Source organism: Uloborus diversus, chromosome 4 (genome assembly GCF_026930045.1).
Source record: "Uloborus diversus isolate 005 chromosome 4, Udiv.v.3.1, whole genome shotgun sequence".
Classification (NCBI taxonomy): Eukaryota; Metazoa; Arthropoda; class Arachnida; order Araneae; family Uloboridae; genus Uloborus; species Uloborus diversus.
The window spans coordinates 73,555,839-73,575,083 of record NC_072734.1 but is presented as its reverse complement, the minus strand read 5'-3'; the positions used below and the strand labels follow the sequence as shown (position 1 = coordinate 73,575,083).

Here is a 19,245-nt window from a genome sequence, read left to right as displayed (position 1 = left end):
TCAGAATTCGTTTATTATTATTTTTCTATTTTTTAGTTATATTTGTATAATGGTTTCTACGAAAACAACCCTAAAAAATGACCCTTAAATGGAATATGATGGTGCATTATACTGCTCAGTACAACTGCATGTTCTATTTCCTTATTTTTTGTGTTTGTTTCTTATTAAATATAGTACTATTTTCTATTTTCAAACGTTTTTTTTAACGTTTGAATGACGTTTTGAATAAAGGTTTTAGTTGTGATTTTCCTATTACGGGGGTGTTGCCTTCCGTATTACTTTTTGTTAATTAAATATTATAGCTGAAAAATGTGCTTTTTTTTTGTAATCTTGATTCAAAGTTCACTTACACAAAATTTAATCTTCTATTTTTAAATTTCTGATATGAAAGATTTAAAAACATGCATTGAGAAAATATCTTTTAAAGGAATAAATATTATCTAATCTACTACATTACACTACGAATTTAATCCACTGCAATTTCCTCTGCAAGTAAAACACGGCTTTTGAAAATTTATCTGCGATTATTTTGTCGAAACTTGAAATTTACAGGCGAAATTTCCATGTTTTCCTCTACAATTCAGTACAATTTCGTGAAAAACATTCGTATATTTCTGCTCATTTAATTTTAAATTCCCACCGCTATTCATTTGCAGAGAAAAATAAATTGATTTTTTACCTAATGCTTGTGTTTTTCGGTCACTTTCCAACCTGGATGAAAGGGTACGGAGAAAAGGGGATTTGGTCACAGGTAACTTGGCTCAGCTCCTGTTGTCCATCGATGTATTCTTCCTAAAATTCGAATTTTAGGATCAATCTAATTTATTAAATTTTTTTTTACTAAAGGTTCAGCACTGTTTTATTTATTAGTTTGTTTTTCGTTTGGGATGGGTGGTTGAAAAAAGACGTTGCTTTATTTTTATTTACTAAACATTTTCAATGCGTTTTATGAATATTTTGCAGGCGCATAGTGTATGGCTCTGCAAAACTTTAATTCGTATTTTTCAATAAGCAATTATTAGGTCTTAAATTTTTGTGTCGGGGCTTAAAAAAATATTATTTTTATCTTATGATACATATTTCACGCATGTTACATGCCAGTGTGTCAGTAAAATAGAAAGAATTCCTTGTAGAAATGTTTTATTTATTTATTCATTTATTTATTTTTTTGTTAAGATTTTAAAAAAAATAATCCCTCTGATATCAGTTGCTTAATTTTCTGCAAATCCCTGGTTACAATCATTTTCTCTTTCAACCTCCCCTCCCCTTTAAAAAACAATGAAAGCATTAAAATTTTCTGAAAGTGATCTAAGTTTCTATTTATCATTTTCTTAAATATAAAGGGATTATTTCCTTTATACATTTCCTGTTTGCCTGCTACATTTTCTCACGCGATAGAAACGAGAAACTTCGTTGATTTTATTCCCGATACGGGTATTATAGGAAACTAAGTTTAAGCTCGAAGCTTCAAAAGAAATAAAATGTGGTGTTTCTATGTATCAAAGAAAATCAGAAGTAAATACGGGTGATTAAATTGCATTTGCTGACATTTTTTGTTCTTTTTTTTTCAGACAGATGGATAATAATGAAATTACCTGCGTGGATGACAGTTCCATTCGAATGTTGAAAGATATGGAAATATTGTAAGTTGTATTTATTCTTTCATATGCTCTGAAGGATCATGTATCATTCTTAAATGCTTTCCGTAATAATTATGCTCAAATTATCTAAGTAATTTATTACATCGTTTCAAATGAGAAAGTATTTCTTCTGACATACAGTAAACTCTCGATTATCCGCGGACTAGGGTGGCACGGTAACCGCGGATAAGCGAAAATCGAGAATAATCCGAGTAATACGTAAAAAACGGTACTACTGTATACTATAGCTAAAACAATATGAATAACAATCAAATATACATTTTTAAAAAAAAGCTAAAAACATTACTACATTGCATCCGCTAACATTAAATGTAAGCAAAATGTATGTAAAAGGCAAAAACGAGCAATAACACTACCATAAGTTTAAAAAACATTTAATGGCAATTAAAGAAAAAAAAAAATGAAAAGACATGCGGGTAATCTGACCGCTGATAATCACGTGTTTATTGTAATTAGCTTCTTAATGCAGAAAAATTTCCATATACAGTACCGGAACATACTTCACACTTCAGAGTCTCCCGTACTTACCACTATTTGTGGTTAACTGGTTGGATGGGACCCTGCAGACAGCTCTGATTTTTTTAAACCCAGACCAAAAGCCGAGTAATCCCTGGTTCAGCACCCTCAGAGATATTGATTCACTTGGAGGACTAAGTGACCACGATATATTCAACGTGCTCCAGTCACCATTAAGGAACACTGAGGATCTTCTACAGGCCGGGATCGATCCCGGAACCCTGCAATTACGAATCCGATGCTTTACCGATTAGGCACAAGACGATACCGTTTGAATCACTCTCATTTATTTTTTAAAGATTTATTTTTTTTTTATTACTCATTTATTTTTTTATTTTTTGAAATTTAAAGCATTGTTGATTTTTTTAGAACGTATGGTAAACGTATGCGGCAACTATTACTGATGTTGAGCGACTGATACCTTACCTTTTATAGACACAAGGTGGCAGGCTTGAGTGTAAAGTAATATGCGCGTTCTGTTGATAGAAAATGGAACATGCCTATCTTATGGATGTTCGTATTATTTTGTCACCCGTCTTTATGTAGGCAACTAAAATTTTTGGCAAAAAAATAAATAAATAAAATAAAGCAAAGTTTAAAGTGCTCTGAAGGTAATACTTTTAAAATAGAAAATAACAAAAAACCGGAGACATACAGACTGAGAGACATACATGTGTGCTGGCCGAAATACTCGTTAAATATGTCGTGCAACAAAGTCCTCCAAGTGCATCTATACCTCTGGGGGTGCTGAACCAGTGATTGCTCGGTTTCGGGTCCGGACCAAAAATCAGAGCTTTCTTCAGAGGCCCATCCAGCCGGTTAAACCACAAAATAGTGCTAGGTACGGAGGACCTTGGAATGGGATGTGATGACAAATATACTTTCTTCTTTATTGTTAGTTAAAGATAAAAAAAGATACAGATAAGTACTTGAAATGAAGAAATTGCTTGTAACAAAGTATTTTACGGACACCCAATTGTGAAACTTAACTTCCGAAAGAAATCATTAACACACGTTGATATTTTTTTTAAAGTTAAGTGCCTGAAATATTTTTACACAATATACACAGGTACCTTTTCTTCCTCTCAAAAGATTGCAAGAAAAAACGCTTATAAATAGTAATCATATAATTGATATAAATATTTTTTAGTTGATTTAAATTGCACTTTTAAAAATTCTTGTTCAGTTTTCAAATTTTAGTGCTTCGCATGCCTTAATGTTTGCATCAGGATACGTGTTTTGTCGGGTGCGGTGCAAAATGTGTCTCAACTAAAATATAAACTCTTTTGCCCTCTCTGCAGCATTAATATTTCATGTTAATTCATCCATGAACAATGTCGGAGATCACAAACTTCTCCAAAAACTCAAAAATCTCCTTAAAAAAACATTCGATTGAATCCCTTGCCTTCCAAATGCCCCAGCAGTGGATACAAGAAAGACAGCTAACAAAAGCCTCAAACACACGTGCTTGGAAAACTTTTCTCTAAATCCTCCCCTTTTTTCCATTCTGCGTTTTGTTTCGAATAGTGAGATCACGTCCAACTCTGGCTTCGAGCCATGAATTATTAATATCAGTTTGCGTGCCGTTGTGCTACTTAAGGCCTTTAATTTGTAGATTACACCGTCTTTTGCGCTTCCATTACGAAGCGGGAATGGAGGTGAGAAGAATTGTTATTGTTTTTTATCGGCTGCGACGGTCGTTTTTCAACTTCAGAGTTATTCTTGGTGTGTCTGACGAGTATTTGTCGATTTATCGATGTCTGATGCCTGATGGATTTTTTTAAAAGTATTATTGCGTATATAGATCGGTTTAGCTTTATACGTCCTTGTACGAAGTGATGCAATTATTGCATTCACGAAAAAATGTTTCCCTCAGTTTTCAACGCAAATTTCTATTTTATTCACACCTGAATCAATATGAACTAGTTTTTCGATGTCTGTACTAAAAAATAGCGCATGATCATTCGAAATACGCATTTGGAATATTCCTCAATCAATTGTGATGAGTTTTTTTCGAACGTTTGTAAGGATGTGCTTGCCTATCACAACTCGGAAAAACGTAGGAATAGAATGTTAAAACTTTGTATTTATGGCCTGCACAACTTCCAGTAATAGTCTTAGAGCAGTTTAGTAACTGGTCGAGGGGAGCAAGTCCAATCACTGACTTAGGAAATGCTGAGGCGAAGATCTCCAGCCACATGGTTAACCTTTGAGGAATGGGAGCCACGTTTTACGTTACCTGATTTCGTCCAATGCTTTACTTTCAAATACAATATCACATGCCTTGGGATCTTTGCTTCAAGAATTGAAGACTTCACTCTCTCCTCCTTTTATTCCTTTCAGTTGTAATACTTCTGTGGGAAGGTAAAGCGCAGTAGCTGAAAAATTAATATTTTTAGATAGTTGAAGAAACGCGTTTTGGATTTCATACTAACAATAGCAAAATGTTGGAAATTGACGGTTTTCATTTTCCGTTTTTTATTTATTTTTAGCGGGAACCAAATATGCAGAAAAAGGAAACCTGAAAAATTTGAATTCACTACGCTTTACCTTCCTACGGCAGAATACTCCTCAGGAGCGAAAATTAAGGATGGGTGGAATGGCAGAATTCTGACGAAATTACTAAGATCCGCATCTCGGGAAACACACAGAGTGGAAGACTCTCTCAGGAAGATTCGAAACATTTCTGTTCAAATTCAAAAATCTGTTTCTTTGGCGTATCTGTGAAGTTTAGATCAAAATAATAATAATAATAACATCTGAGGTGCACGTAGATATTGTTATCAATGATCTGTTGTACGCACTTCCACAAGATAAAACTCTCTTTACTTAAAAATATCTTTGCCTGATTTTTTTCCTACATTACCTAAAACCGAGAAATATATTTTCATCCTTTGAAGGAATTCGAATTTTCTATTTATAAGTAGCTAAACATTAATCGTTAAAACTGTAGATATTTTTAGAGCTTATTTTGACAAATTTTTAAATATTTTTCTTCGTGCGGGAAATCGAATGATGCACTGCTGAAAAACATTGCATATACTAATGTTCTTTCTTTTTTCTTTTTCTCTAAAATGTTTTTCAAAATAGATTGGTATTTAAAACGCTTTAAGTTTTTAATTTTATTTCTTTACTTATTTATTTTTATTTTCTTGAAAATTTCGTAAAATAACAGTGAATGTTTTCGATAAAGGTATGCAAAAAATGACATTGAGCGTATTTTTTTTAAAAAGAGGAAATGTTCTAAAAGTTAGCCAAATAATATTCCTACTTTCTCTTTCTCCCTCAAAAACTTGTGATCCCCTCCAAACGTAATTCTTGTTGGGTAATTTCCACTCACATCAAAAAATTGAATTTTCGCTGCTGTACTTCCTTTTTGCTCGCGAAGATGTTCCAAAAGGCTATTGCTCGTTTTTTGTGTCAAGTCGAGTCTAACTTCAACTGGTTTCCCTATCCAAATATTTTCTCCTCGAGTTATTTACTTAACCCATCTCTATTGTCAAGTGATTGCTTTTAACCACTTGGCGAGCATTACCTACACTTTACATACAGCTCTTCCTTACTTTATTGTACACAGTAACAGAATCTTTGTAGTACTGAAAATTTATCGCTGTTGTTTTTCTACTACATTGACCTTTATTACTACAACCGCAATCAGTTGCGAAATATAATGGTTGCCTCAAAACAACAATTACGAAATATAATGGTCGCCTGAAAACAACAATAGGATATCTTATCGTTATTTCTGGGATTAGCTGTCTCACTGTTGCTCAGAGGCGACGATATATACAAGATGTAAAAAAGAGTGCGAGGAAGTTATGTGATGTCCATATTGGATTTTTTGTATTGGAAACAAATTGAAAAGTTTGCTATAAGTGTTACTCGAAATAAAAGTAGTATTTTCAGTAAGTTACCGCCCTATAGCCAGGGCTAAGGCAGAAATACATGAAATACGCAACCAGCTCAGCCAATTCCAGCCGAGGACTGCAGTTTCGTGCTTATTAGCATTAATCAGCCCGGCATAGGAGTGACTGAGCTGGAGGTGGAAAACTTCTTAAGGAAGCCAAGAGAGCCTGCACGAAACTGCAATCCTCAGCTAGAGTTGACTGAGCTGGCTATGTGTTTCATGTATTTCTGCCTTAGCCGTGGCTATAGGGGGGTAACTTACTGAATATACCTGCCTTGCCTTCAATATTCGAGTTGAACCGAGCCATTGCTTCGGTCACTCGTCTGGTCAGTGCTAATTCTATATTAACTACCAGTTTGTTTGGCTCTCTTTGCTTCCTTAAGAGGTTTTCCACCTCCAACTCAGTCACTCCTATGCCGGCTGTTGAGTGCTAATAAGCACGAAACTGCAGTCTTCGGCTGGAATTGACTGAGCTGGCGGTGTATTTCATGTAAAGCAGTATTGTTATCATCCCCACATTTACCCGACACACAATTTGGGCTTAAAGCTCAAGCATCATCAAACCCTTAAAAACAAATAAGCATCAAATCCCTTTCGTCTTTTACAAATCTTTTGCTTGATTTTTGTATCAGTCCATTTCACTTCCCAAGGCGTAATTAAATGTTAAACCTTATTTTGTTGGTACTAGTTCAAAGTTACCCTGTATAGAATCGGGAGTTAAACCGAATTGAACATTATTTAAATCATTTTAAATAACTTTATGCAGTTGAAATGTAATCGACGGCATGAAGTAATTTTATTATTTCACATTGAATTTTTAACTGTTGTCTTTTCAAAATGCGTGGATGTAAAATTAAAAATAGAATAATATCATGAAAAGGAAACAGTTTTACCTTAAATGTTAAACTTTACTAAAATTAATGAATTAAGTTTGTAAATAAAATTGCTTAACTTTCTGAATATTGTCAATTGAAATATGTGAGAACTTTGAGCATATATTATTAGTAGTATTTATTAAATTTGATTTATCCGTTTTATCCTTTTCAGAACATTCAACAAGAACAATATAACAACACTAGGTAAAGATTTATTCGATGGAATGAAAAAGTTACGGACGTTGTAAGTATTTATCTTTTTCGATTGAATTTAAACATTAATAAAACGATGCATGTGTTTTATTTACTTTGTTTTCTTAAACAACTGTAATTAGACAGAAGTAAGAGATTGGAGTAATATTTTACATCATTAGGATGTGGAAAAAATCAATGCTTGGATTTAAAAACAAATTAAGTGCATTGATGTGAGCGTGTTTCGTTACACAAAGAATATTTTTATTACCTTTGTGGAGTTACTTTTCTATTTGGAAATTTAAGCATTTCTTTGAAGCATGATTTCTTCTTTTTTTTTTACACCTTGATAGGTGTTTTTTTAAAAAATTATTAGATTTGAATTACTTCATTTTTTAAAAGATGGATGTTGGCATTCTGCTAATTCACATTTTCAAGCGATAAATAAGGAATGCTTTATAATGATGATTTTTTTCATGTCTTTTCCAGCATTTGTACTCAATTCCATTTCATGGAACTGTCTTTCACTTTGCGAAAGATATCATGCAGACAACTCGTTTTGTTTAGATTTAAAACATCGTCTTGAAAATGGGGTGTGGAAATGAATGTAAAACTTCATCGATGTTTGAAGTTACATGCATGAGTTTGACCATCGACATTATAGGTTTGCACTCAAGACCATACACTCATCATGAGCATCAAATTGTCCTCTTCAACATCAGATGCTTATCCTCGACGTCTTACAATCGTACTCAACATCGTACGATTATACTCACTCGTACTTACGCATTCAGCATCATGACTCATTAGCATACTGAGCTCGTACTCTGAACATGATTCTGGGTAGTGTGTCAGAGTCCTTGTCATTCAGACACATTTGGGGAAAAACTGTTTCTGAAACATCAGGCGTTTAGTATTAAAACCAGCTCAGTTTATGACTTTTCCAAGGTTCCTTTTTTTTTCCGTTGTTGAATATATTGGTGGATACTACCACTCCACAAAGCAATTTGGAACGATTCCAGCTCAATCACGTCCAAAACTGCTGTAAATAAATAATAAATAAATAGTTTAAAAAATGTATACCCAACCCTTAGCATCTTGCCCCTGGCATTAATTTGAATTTTGACTACTTGAATTAAACTTACGTTTTTCATCACGAATTGCAAGAGGACTCTACTGTTGAGTTTCTTGTTTCTAAAAATGGCTCCTATGACAATCATAATTGCGAAAAACATAATTTGAATTTTGAACGTAGTTATTCAAATGAATGCCAGGGGCTGTTGACGTCTAAAGAGGATTGTGTGAAGTCGACTGGTCGGGTGCTATAAATAAAGTCGGTTCTGGGGCACATCGCTCGATAGGAGTACCCGCACACGGGCAAACAAAAGTGACGCGGAACGTTCACTTCAATCAAGTGAGGACAACTAGCAATTCATGATTGCTAAAAAAAATAGATATATATTAACGGTTTTCTATGATAAACAGTTCAATGTGCGACTTTTATTATTATTTTTTTTAATGTAAAATTTTAATAAGAGTAGATAGTGCTGGTTTTGTTACTAAACATTTGACATAATGTTTGATATTTTCATCCACGTGGGTAAGTCTCTGAGTTAAATCAGGAAAAACATTATAGAAATGCAAACATCGCATTTTCTTCTTAAGTTATCATCATTACTTCATTTCGTTAACATATCTAAAATAAGTTTCCATTAAATACTTCAGATTTTGAAAGGTTATTCACAGTAACATATAATTTAATACATTTTATTTGAATGGCTACAGAAAATTTTAAAGTAGAAAATTACCCCAACAGAAAAATTCAAAAATAAAAGCTAGACATAGGAAATGCAATTTCAACATAATTCCCATCAGAAAGCTTTTTAAAAACCCATTTCGTCGAAAATCGAATTAGAATTTTACATTCGGAATAATATAATTTGCATTAATCCATTTAAACCGTTCTTCGAATTCTTGTTTACTTAAGTAAGCTATTTCTTCCATCAGTAGAACCTCAAATAGAGTGTTTTGACAGCATTATTGATTTAAAATTTCTAGTCTATATCTGGAAATATCTATTTGATGACGTACAATGAAATTTAGACAATTGCTGCACTTTTAGGTAGCAGAAGGGATCAGTTAAGGTGCAATCGAATTCGCTTAAAACGAGCCCTGATTTAACGATAACCCGGAATCAGAAATACTTGGTTGAAAAAAAAAATGTAAATAACGATATTACTGACATGCAACGAAACATGACGAGGCTTTTGAATTCCATCCCGAAAAAAGACTTCATTCAAAATTTCCGGGACAAGTATAGCAGATCTCAGCAATGCTTAGTTATGGGACGTGACTATTCCGAAGGATAGTAAGGTAACTTTCGTTTGTATTTCATCTGCGTTAATGTTACAGTACTATTCACCGAACTTAATCGTCAGATGTTTTCTATTGATAATAAGTATGAGGTTACTAAATTTTGTTTAACTTATTTTTTTCACTGTGCCACATTTAAACAATGATGGCACCTACGCACGGAACACTGAGAATCCCCCCCCCCCCTGTTGCCTAGTAGTCAATCACCAATGTTTAGTTTTAACACTCATTTCAAGTGTCGTCGAATGATTTCCCCCCTATTATCCACATCTTCCTATTTGCTTCAACTGACCCTGTCATAACCATTATGTGTTCATCAGATGTATTATTTTTTGGCAGAATTTCGTTTTAAAATACGATCCTTCCGTTAATTTTTGGGTATAGCATATTTATAGAGTCTAAAGAGTCGATAAGAGGCTGTGAGTAAATAAAAATGGTAAAAAATGTATGCTAAGCCTGTGGAGAGTAATTAATCGTACAGACATTTAACAATGATAAAAAAAAGAAGATAGTTAATTCCATTGATATTTTTATTGCATTACAAAGACAACATACATAGTCAGAAATGTATTAAGTACTAAATAAGACTATGCATCGACATTAATTTCCCGTTATCACCAAATGACATTTAGGAAGAGAAGAAGAAGAAAAACCACACACACAAATCGACTTCGCTAAAAAAAAAATAGTCCCCTTGTACATAACCCCAGCAATCTTTACGACTCCATTTCCAAATGGGGTGAGACACTGACTCGTGTGGTCCCATAATTGCGACAAATGGACCCGTGTATTTATTTTTTCAAGCTGCTCAAATGGTCCTATCTGTCAATGTCCAATCACATGATACCCAACGGGAAAGTTAACCAATCTTCGGCTGTTTTTCCTGGTGGGTTGTTTTTTAAAGAGGGTCGAGGGTTTCTCTCTCTAAGGTTATCGTAGGTTAACGGTTGGTTTTGTTTTATCGGAGCCATTCACTAAATCTCCTAAAATATCCTGCTGCGTCTTAGATGAAATCTTGATTCATGCTGGGGCTTGATTTATAGAACGTAGAAAATTTGGATTTATTTGAGTTTGTCTTCTTAAATGAGGAACTAATAGTTTTTGATGGCCTTTTAAAGCAAGATTTATATCGATAATCATTTTATAGAGAAAATTCTGGAGAGAAAAAAGATGTTTCAAAAAAAGGCTTTTAGTACCTTTTGACAACTTTTGCCATTGAAAGATGAATTTATTGCTTATATTTCCGAAGCTAATGTTGTGTTAGTTCTCTCTTAACAGTTGCATTGTTTTTTTCTGTTTTGTTGCTTACTTCTTTCTATACAGTCGCATTTTAGTTCTTGTTAAAATTTTAGAACTTAGGGTATAAGTTTTCAATAGAATAAAAATGAAAGTCAATGCACTCGATACCACTGAACTTACATCACTGGAGTTAACTCATTTAAAGTCTTATTCACAAGCAAACTCGAACTTCCATCAGATACCCGAACCACTGAAAGAAGCCTTCTTGCGGCTATATTCACCAGCCGAGTTGAACTTTAGTCAGACACCGGAAGTTCGTCCCAATAAACGAGCCTGTTTTCCCGTATGTCAACATATATATTTTTTTCCGTTGTACTATTCTGTCATGGGCAGGTAAACGGCAGTATCTGCAGAAATGAATTTTCGAGATATTTGAAGAAACACGATTGAATTCAACACATTAATAAATAAAAAAAATAGACGCTTGTTTTTTTTTCTTTTTCGCGCATTTTTTTTTTTTTTTTTTTTTTTTTGTGCAGAAATCAAAAAGCAAGCTTGTACGCTAAAGCTAACATTCAATAGATGACAAAATGCAATAAAATGAAAATGTACAGTTACTGCCCTTTACCTGCACATAGCAGTATCAACCAAAATTCTATCATTCAAGTAGCACTATCGTTTTACATTTTTTATTTTGTAACAATGTCATTCCTGTGTTGCCATAATGCTTCTTCATTGAGACAGCTCTTATATTGGATGGGATCATTCAAGTAGCACTATCGTTTTACATTTTTTATTTTGTAACAATGTTATTCCTGTGTTGCCTTAATGCTTCTTCATCGAGACAGCTCTTGTATTGAATGGGATTCTAATGGGTTTTCTCCTGTTTCCCCAACCAGGAGGATATCCGACAACCCGTTTACGTGCGATTGTCACGTTTCTTGGCTGGCGAGCTGGCTGCGACGTAATCCTCGTTTGGGGCTCTTTTCCAAGTGCAATCTTCCCCTTTACTTGAAGAACAAAGCCATTGCCGAGCTTCACGAATTCGATTTCAGGTGCACGGGTAAGTAAGAAAATATAATGTATACCTGTATATCTTTCTTGTACTCATACACATGTATGACTGCGGTTAAAACGAATTTGTATAAGGTATGAAGCCGAAAAATGTTAAATGTTGTGTAGCAGTAAGTTTTTGTTATTATTCAAATAACATTAAACATTTGATAATCCGAAGCAGACAGTGCTACAAACTAAAGACGCGCATATAAAACTCTGACAGAATTCGATCGAATCGATTACGGAAAGAAACCTCCTGCTGTGCTATTTGTAGATAGAATTCGGCCGAATCGAATACAATCGAGTTGAATGGGTCCTTTCATGTGGTAATGAAAACGAGCTGATGTGTGCATCACATGACTTCCTTTTACTCTAATTTAATGTAATTTCCCCATTATTGGCAATTTTAATGTGATCCCATTGTTTACTCTCTAAATATCACCAACAGTGGCCAAATTGAAACCAAATTTTTAAAAAAATCGCCAAATTTGTCGCCAGGTTGGCGACAAAACTTGGCTACCAAAAGACTGGCGATATACCGCCAAGTGTCCGACAAATCATAACACCACTTGAGTTTACATCGAAATTAACGATGATTTCCCCCCAAAAAGAGGCAAAAGACCCCCATTGGAATATCAGAATGCAACCAAAAGCGAAGGTGCACAACTAGGCCCCACTAGGAGTCTACATACCAAATTTCAATTTTCTAGGACATACCGTTTATGAGTTATGCGAGATACATATATACATACACACATACGCACACCACACGTACATACAGACGTCACGAGAAAATTCGTTGTAATTAACTCGGGGGTCGTCAAAATGGATATTTCGGATGTCTGTAGGTTCCTAGGCTTATATCCACATGTGGTCGGGTCGAAAAAAAACTCAACATTCATTCGGGGGTGAGAAAAATGGAAATTAACCCATTAAGCGCCGCTATATGAACCACATTGAAATTACTTAAGTTTTCATGTGTTTTGATATTCAATACACATCTCTAATTATATGTAGCTGAAATTTCGCAAAAATATTTATTAGGTAAGGAGATATGGTATGGTCCCAAAATGGGAGATTTGGCGTTTAATGGGGACAACACACATATCCCTGCCACTATGTTGATACTTGAATAATTTCTTTCTAAATCCAATTAGAAAGCCCTAAAATCGTTTTTATGTAATTAATATGGCTAGGTATTGGTACTTTATGTACATATTTTACATATTCAAGCTTTAAAATGTAGAACTTTTAAGTTTTCATGACACCCAAAGCTATACATTTTGGGCCCCCTTGCAACAAAAGCTGTGGAGGCCAGCCCCAGAGGCTAGCAGTGTATATTTGCAACATTAATAAGTATTAGTATGCTAGTTATTTTCAATTTCTTGAGCCGTTGGGGCCTTAAGAACGTCTCTACCCCCCCCCCCCTCCCTCTGCCCGTACATCACTCCGTGTCTGTTTTTCATTCTTGTTGCATTCCTTCTTCTTATACATTTTTGTACAAAACGGAACTTTTCCCACACATTTTACTACCTTTTAGCAAAAAGCCTTAGGATTTTCATACACAAAAAGAGAAGAGGTAGCTTTTTTCTATTAACCATGTAGGTTGATCGAGCAATGGTAAATGACAATGACATGAAGCACTAGATAAAATGTATCTTATAAAATGGAACTAAGATATTTTTGGGCTCCCTGATGGTGCAATTGTGTTATTATAGGCAAGGGTTTTTTTTGCAGTCAACATTTAGGTTGCTTCACAACATGTTTGATGACATGATTTATTCATCATCATAATGTTTTTAGAGATAAATGTCTAGCATGCTTCGCATTGAGGAATTATCAACGGTCACAGTTTCTCCGATTTCATCCAACAAATTACGATAAATGGTAAAAATATAAAGTGAGACAGTTATCGCATTATCTGTGATCAAAACGATTTCGATTAAAGTTTTTTTTCTCAACTATCTGAAAAGAATTTGGCGATTCACAAACAAGTGATACTGCACTCATCTTCTTGTTTTAAGCTAAAATATATTATTTTAATAGTGTTTGAATCTCGTAGCAAAGTCAAAAATTCTTACTACATTTTTGATTTCAAAAAAAAAAAAAAAAAGGTGAATAAATTTCTCTATTGAAATTTAACCTCCCTAATTGACGGGGGAGCGTCCTCAAGGGGGAGGGGAGCATGGAGCTGACTGAGCTACAAAATATTTTAATGGAGAGGGGAGGAATAGTTTTAAAGGGAATTTGAACTCCTTTTATAGAAATCTCTTTCGTGATCTGTAGAAATTCCGAGAGATGCGTCATCCTCCTTAGGGAGGATAGGCACCCCTGTTTTTCCAGAACTTTCTTCTAAACGAATGTAATGTTACTTGTTTCGATAAAAGCACCTGCTCTTGACCTTGAACAACAAAAGAGTGTTTATAATGAGAAACTACAAAGGGGGCTGTGGCTTCAACAAGAAAAAAGGGGAGAGTTCATTCATGCAAAATGGGTGAAGACGATTTCTACTGGGCATGACTTGCTCTGCTAATCAGAACACGCCAAGTCTCCCATTTTGGGACTTCAGTAAATAAAGTCCTCTAAAACTACTTTAAATTATTTTTCTTGGCCCCTGTTTGTTGTGATTTGAAAAAAGGTATATTGAGCTTCTTATTCCATGTTCCTAATTTCTGCATTTGCATTTATTATTTTTAGGGATTTTTTTTCCCCGTGTAATGCAAAAACAAGAAATTTTCGCAAAGTTTAAAAATTTTTCAAAAAAGAATTTACATTCCAAACCTTTTTGAAAAAATTACCAGTAAAGTTCGGTTCTCTGTCATTCATTTTAAAAAATTTCAAAATGATATCTTAATTACTTGATGAAGAAAAAAATCTTGATTGAAGGTTCCCAAAATGGGAGACTTGGCGCTTAATGGGTTTTAAGGCTGATTTTTGAGTGAAAATTTTTTTGCGAATACAATACTTCTTTTTTTGTAAAAGGAAGTAAAAATTCAAGTACTAGTAGGAGATTAATTGAAGATTTTTAAACTGAAAAACTGAAGATGATTTTGTCAAGTGAGTGACGTGTGATTGCAATGATCATTTATCAAAAAAGGTTTCATTGATTGCATTTTGTAGAAAAATAGAATATTGTTGAATATTTGATATTTGAGTCAAGTATTTGATACAAGGTGTAACTAGTAGCAATTTGAGGGTCCAGACCGTTACAGATGTAAGCTTCTGAGTGAATTTAATCATTGGAAAATTGACACAAGCAACAGCAAGTAATGTGTTTATACTATCGAAGAGTATGTCATACAGTATTTAGAGGTGTTAATAATGGAAAAATGGCTTTTTAAAACACATAGCTCGAGAAGCAGAAAATACAGATTTTGTATGTTATATTAAGTATGCTCAGGATACATAAAAGTATCATCGCCAAGGATTTAAATTAATACAGCGAAAGAATGTATGATTAATCATTTTGGAATTAGACATTTTCCCATGCATACACTCCAAGTTTGGGGTGCATTTGACGTCAGTTAACTTACACATTACCCTTTTTGGTAGCATGTGTTTTTTATATCAGTAGAAAGTGATGATTTCCAAAAAAGTTTTTTTCAAAAAAATCATGACATGCTGATGAAAAATTACTGTGACAACCAATACAATATTAGGAGCCGTGGGAAAATTTTAACTTTTGAGGTTACCAGTAATTTGTATTTTTTCTGTAGGGGAAACCCGGCTAAAGTGGATACCCCGGGCAAAGCGAATTTTGCCTATATCTCCCCAAATAATTAGTTGGCCGGCAGCCGCGTTGTCATAGCAACGGTCACCTGTTGCCGCTCCGTGTGCGACAAACACGTCGGGACAAGTTCGCCTCACGCGACGTCAGTGAGCGAACAAAGTATGTTTTTAGGAAAAAAATATTAGTTTACAGAGGTTAGTTTTTCATTTATAACTTTAATACTATTTGTGACATGTTCTTTGTTATGAAAGGGATTTAATGTACGATTATGTAGCTTTCAACTATCCGTAGACGACGAGTTTAGATGCTCTGTTTTCTTTTGTAATTTTTAATAACCTCAAAAATGTACCTGAAGGGCAAAGCGGATTGGACAGAGTAAATACCATATTCACTTTGCCCGGTCATGACACGTCCCTTCATCCGAACCTGGAAGTACTTCAATATTAAGATCTCAAGACAATACTACCATTGAAGACCGTCCTCATACTCCCATGGGATCTGAAACAACAGAATAAGTCCAAGGCAATGATGTTCCTGCCGCTTCACTCAAACCTGGATGTTCTACGAACTACTACAGTCCTTCAGTTTTACTACCTATTCCTAACCAATAACAACACGTAAACAAAAACTACGGAGACCTACACTCCAGACAAGTACTCCATTAAAGGACAATCAGAGAAAAAAATTTGAAAAAATCAAATAGACTGTCATGAAGTAACTAGGTGATGTTTCGACTAAAGCTTCTCAGAAGACTATTAAAAAAGACCAAGTACCAAAAAGACTAATCAAAAATATCTGTTACAAAACATAGGACTGCATAAGAGAATGAAAAGAAGAAGGAAGTAAAGACATTTGATGATGTAAGGTGCATTTTCTGTGATGAAATGTTCATTGAAGAAGATGATCAGCCAATGGAAAACAGGATACAATGTCGTATTTGTACTCAGTGGTGTCATTAAGAGTGTTCAGCATTCGAAAATGGTAATGATTTTGTTTGTGATAACTGTAATGATTAGTATTGTAGCAGAAAAATGTTTTTTTTTTTTTTAATATGCTCCTAAAATTTAGATGTTGACTTTTTAAAAAAAATTCTTTGCTTGTTACAATAATTACTGCAATGATTAGTACTTTAGAAAAATGCTTTTTAATATGAGCCTTTAATTTTCGATGCTTGTTTTATTCTAAAGTTCAGTTTCTTTGTTTGTAATAACAGTAATTAGCACTGCAGCAAAAAAATGTTTTTAAATATGTTCCTATTATTTTCTACGTTTATTTTATTTTTAAGTTTAATTTCTTTGTTTGTAATAACTACAATAATTAGCATTGCACCAAAAAATTTTTTGGGGATATGTTCCTTTAATTTTCGACGGTAATTTTATTTTTAATGTTTAGTTTCATGACAAATAATGTTGCTATTCGCTTTGCCCTAGTAACGAATCCACTTTACCCGGGGTGTTGGGCAAAGTGGATATTCATGCCATTGTTGAAAACTGGCCTTATATCTAATAGTGTAATTAATATTAAGGACAACTGTTATTGCATCACGCAAGTTCATTAAATGAAGACTGATTTTAAACATTTGTTTCAATTTCTAAAGTTATAACTAAACGACAATAATCAAGAAAAGCTTAAGGTATTCACGTTACCCGGGTTTCCCCTTATGTAGGCTATTTTTCCCAATTTCGCATGCACAATGAACATTTCTTTGGAAGCAAATATAGAACGAAGCAAAGAAGTCGTTTCATCTCAGAAGAATTCAATGATTTGATTTCTTGAAATCCACTTTTATCCTTTGCCAGCAGGTTTTTACGAGTTTGATAGGCGCTTATCTCAGACTTTTTAGACAATGTGTAAACATTTTTAGTGAATAAACCGTTAAAAATCTTTTCAGAATCCGATCTGTATGGGTTTTTTTTACAGGCAAAACCACACGTATAAAAGTAACCCTTACTCTTGCAAAGTTAGGAATTTAGCTTTCATGGAAGACGGCTAGTTAAAATATGAATTTTGATATGATAAGGTGTTATGAATAGTGATGCCAGTGCCAGATCTAGGCAGAACAAACCTTTGTCTTCACCTCCCCCCCCCCTCTCCGAATGGGTGAGAACAACTTCTGAGAGGCGGCAAATTGTCTCTTTTTTGTGTTCTTCGTTGAAACTCAAGGTAAAAACTTGCAGGAGATGAATAAGGGCTCCAATTTCAAGATTTTACACCTGTTCAAGATTTTACCCCCATTTCGTAGTTTTCTACTCTGGAAAGACACGATTGTGATGCACTGTATTTACTCCGTATTGGCCAGTATTTAGGATTTTCTGTCAGCAATCATTTTTATTTACCAAAGAGAGGGAGCTTTGGGTTCAGAATTTATGTAATCTAACTGCAATTGAGTACATTTACTGTGAATCAGAGGAATAATTTTTAAAAAATAGTGCTTTTTTTGGAGGAAGGTGTATGGTGTATTTTAGAATTACTATAATCTCAACTTGCAGTTTTAGTCTTGCACCACTATTCTTTCTACTCAACGTTTTATCTCCCACGATATAACAACATTTTAAGACACTCCCTGAAATTTACAGCGTGTAGATATTTTGGGGGGAGGAGGGAGAGGAGTGCCTCCTAGTGAAAAAAAATACATAAGGCAAAAAAGGATATGCGTAGTAAAATTGGATATTGGGGGTTACAGATCTCAAGTTGGGAAATTGGGACTGACATGTATCAGCTTTTAAGATTCGTTTCTTGCATGAAATAAAAATCGAAAGAACTGTTGAAGTGTTGTCCCAGGGACGTTGATGCTTCTAAACTGTTATTCCAGAAAAACATCTATCAGCAAAACGCTTGAGCGGAGGGATTGATAGCTCTCAAGAAAGTCTTCTTGTCTTCTGCCAAGCGTCTGCACAGGCGCCGGATGCTGGCTGTCGGAGGCCACGTGGTCTCTCAGTTTCTTGCAGCAGACATCGACACTTCACTTTATCTAAGGAAAAAAGGACTTCTTTTTACATGTAGCCGACATTTTGGATATGGATGGATAAACCATCACTTCTACGGTTGATGTGGAAAAACCGTTACGTTTACTGGTGATATTGAAAGAACTTTTTGCCACGATATTTTTAAGTCCTAAACATAACTAACGAATTTCCCTTAAACCCACATACCCAACTGTGCAGTTAATGTCTTACTTAATGCCGTTAAAAGTGTTATTTTTTCTTTATGTTTCATTAAATTTAAATTAACATAATAAGTGTTTGATAGTTACAGAACTTTATACAATTACAAAAATTCCTTCTCCTAAAGTTTTAATATTTGCAAAGCCACTTGTAACCAAATACGTGGAAAACCAACTTTTGCCAAAACCGAATAGCCGTTGAGTGTGCTACTACACCCAACTCTGCGTTTCTAAACAATTTTTTAAAGGATTTTCATACAAAGCCTTATTAAAATCTTAAAAATATTTTGTGTTTTCTTTTTCACAAGAAAAGCAAATTTTGTGGACAATATTTTTATTTTTTAAATTTGCTTTCTAACACACATAGCTGACAAAACAGAGTAAATTACATTTAGTTTCTAACTTTTTGACAGTTGAATATTCTTTGACTTGTATTCTCCAATTCAGAAAGCATTAAAGAGCCAAATTCTAAATAATTGACCTTCGTATAACCCTTTTTTTAGTTTAGATAAAAGCCTAGTAGTCATTTTATA

The 19,245-nt window shown here is 34.2% G+C and overlaps 1 protein-coding gene across 1 annotated transcript in view; it reads left to right on the top strand.

Annotated features, from left to right (window-relative positions):
- LOC129220172 (protein slit-like) overlaps nt 1–19,245 on the top strand; it is a 442,768-nt gene that overhangs the window by 264,090 nt on the left and 159,433 nt on the right. The window contains exons 6-8 of the mRNA XM_054854526.1: nt 1,572–1,643; nt 7,132–7,203; nt 11,663–11,826. Of these exons, the coding sequence (XP_054710501.1) occupies nt 1,572–1,643; nt 7,132–7,203; nt 11,663–11,826 (308 nt within the window). The remainder of the gene's footprint in view (nt 1–1,571; nt 1,644–7,131; nt 7,204–11,662; nt 11,827–19,245) is intronic.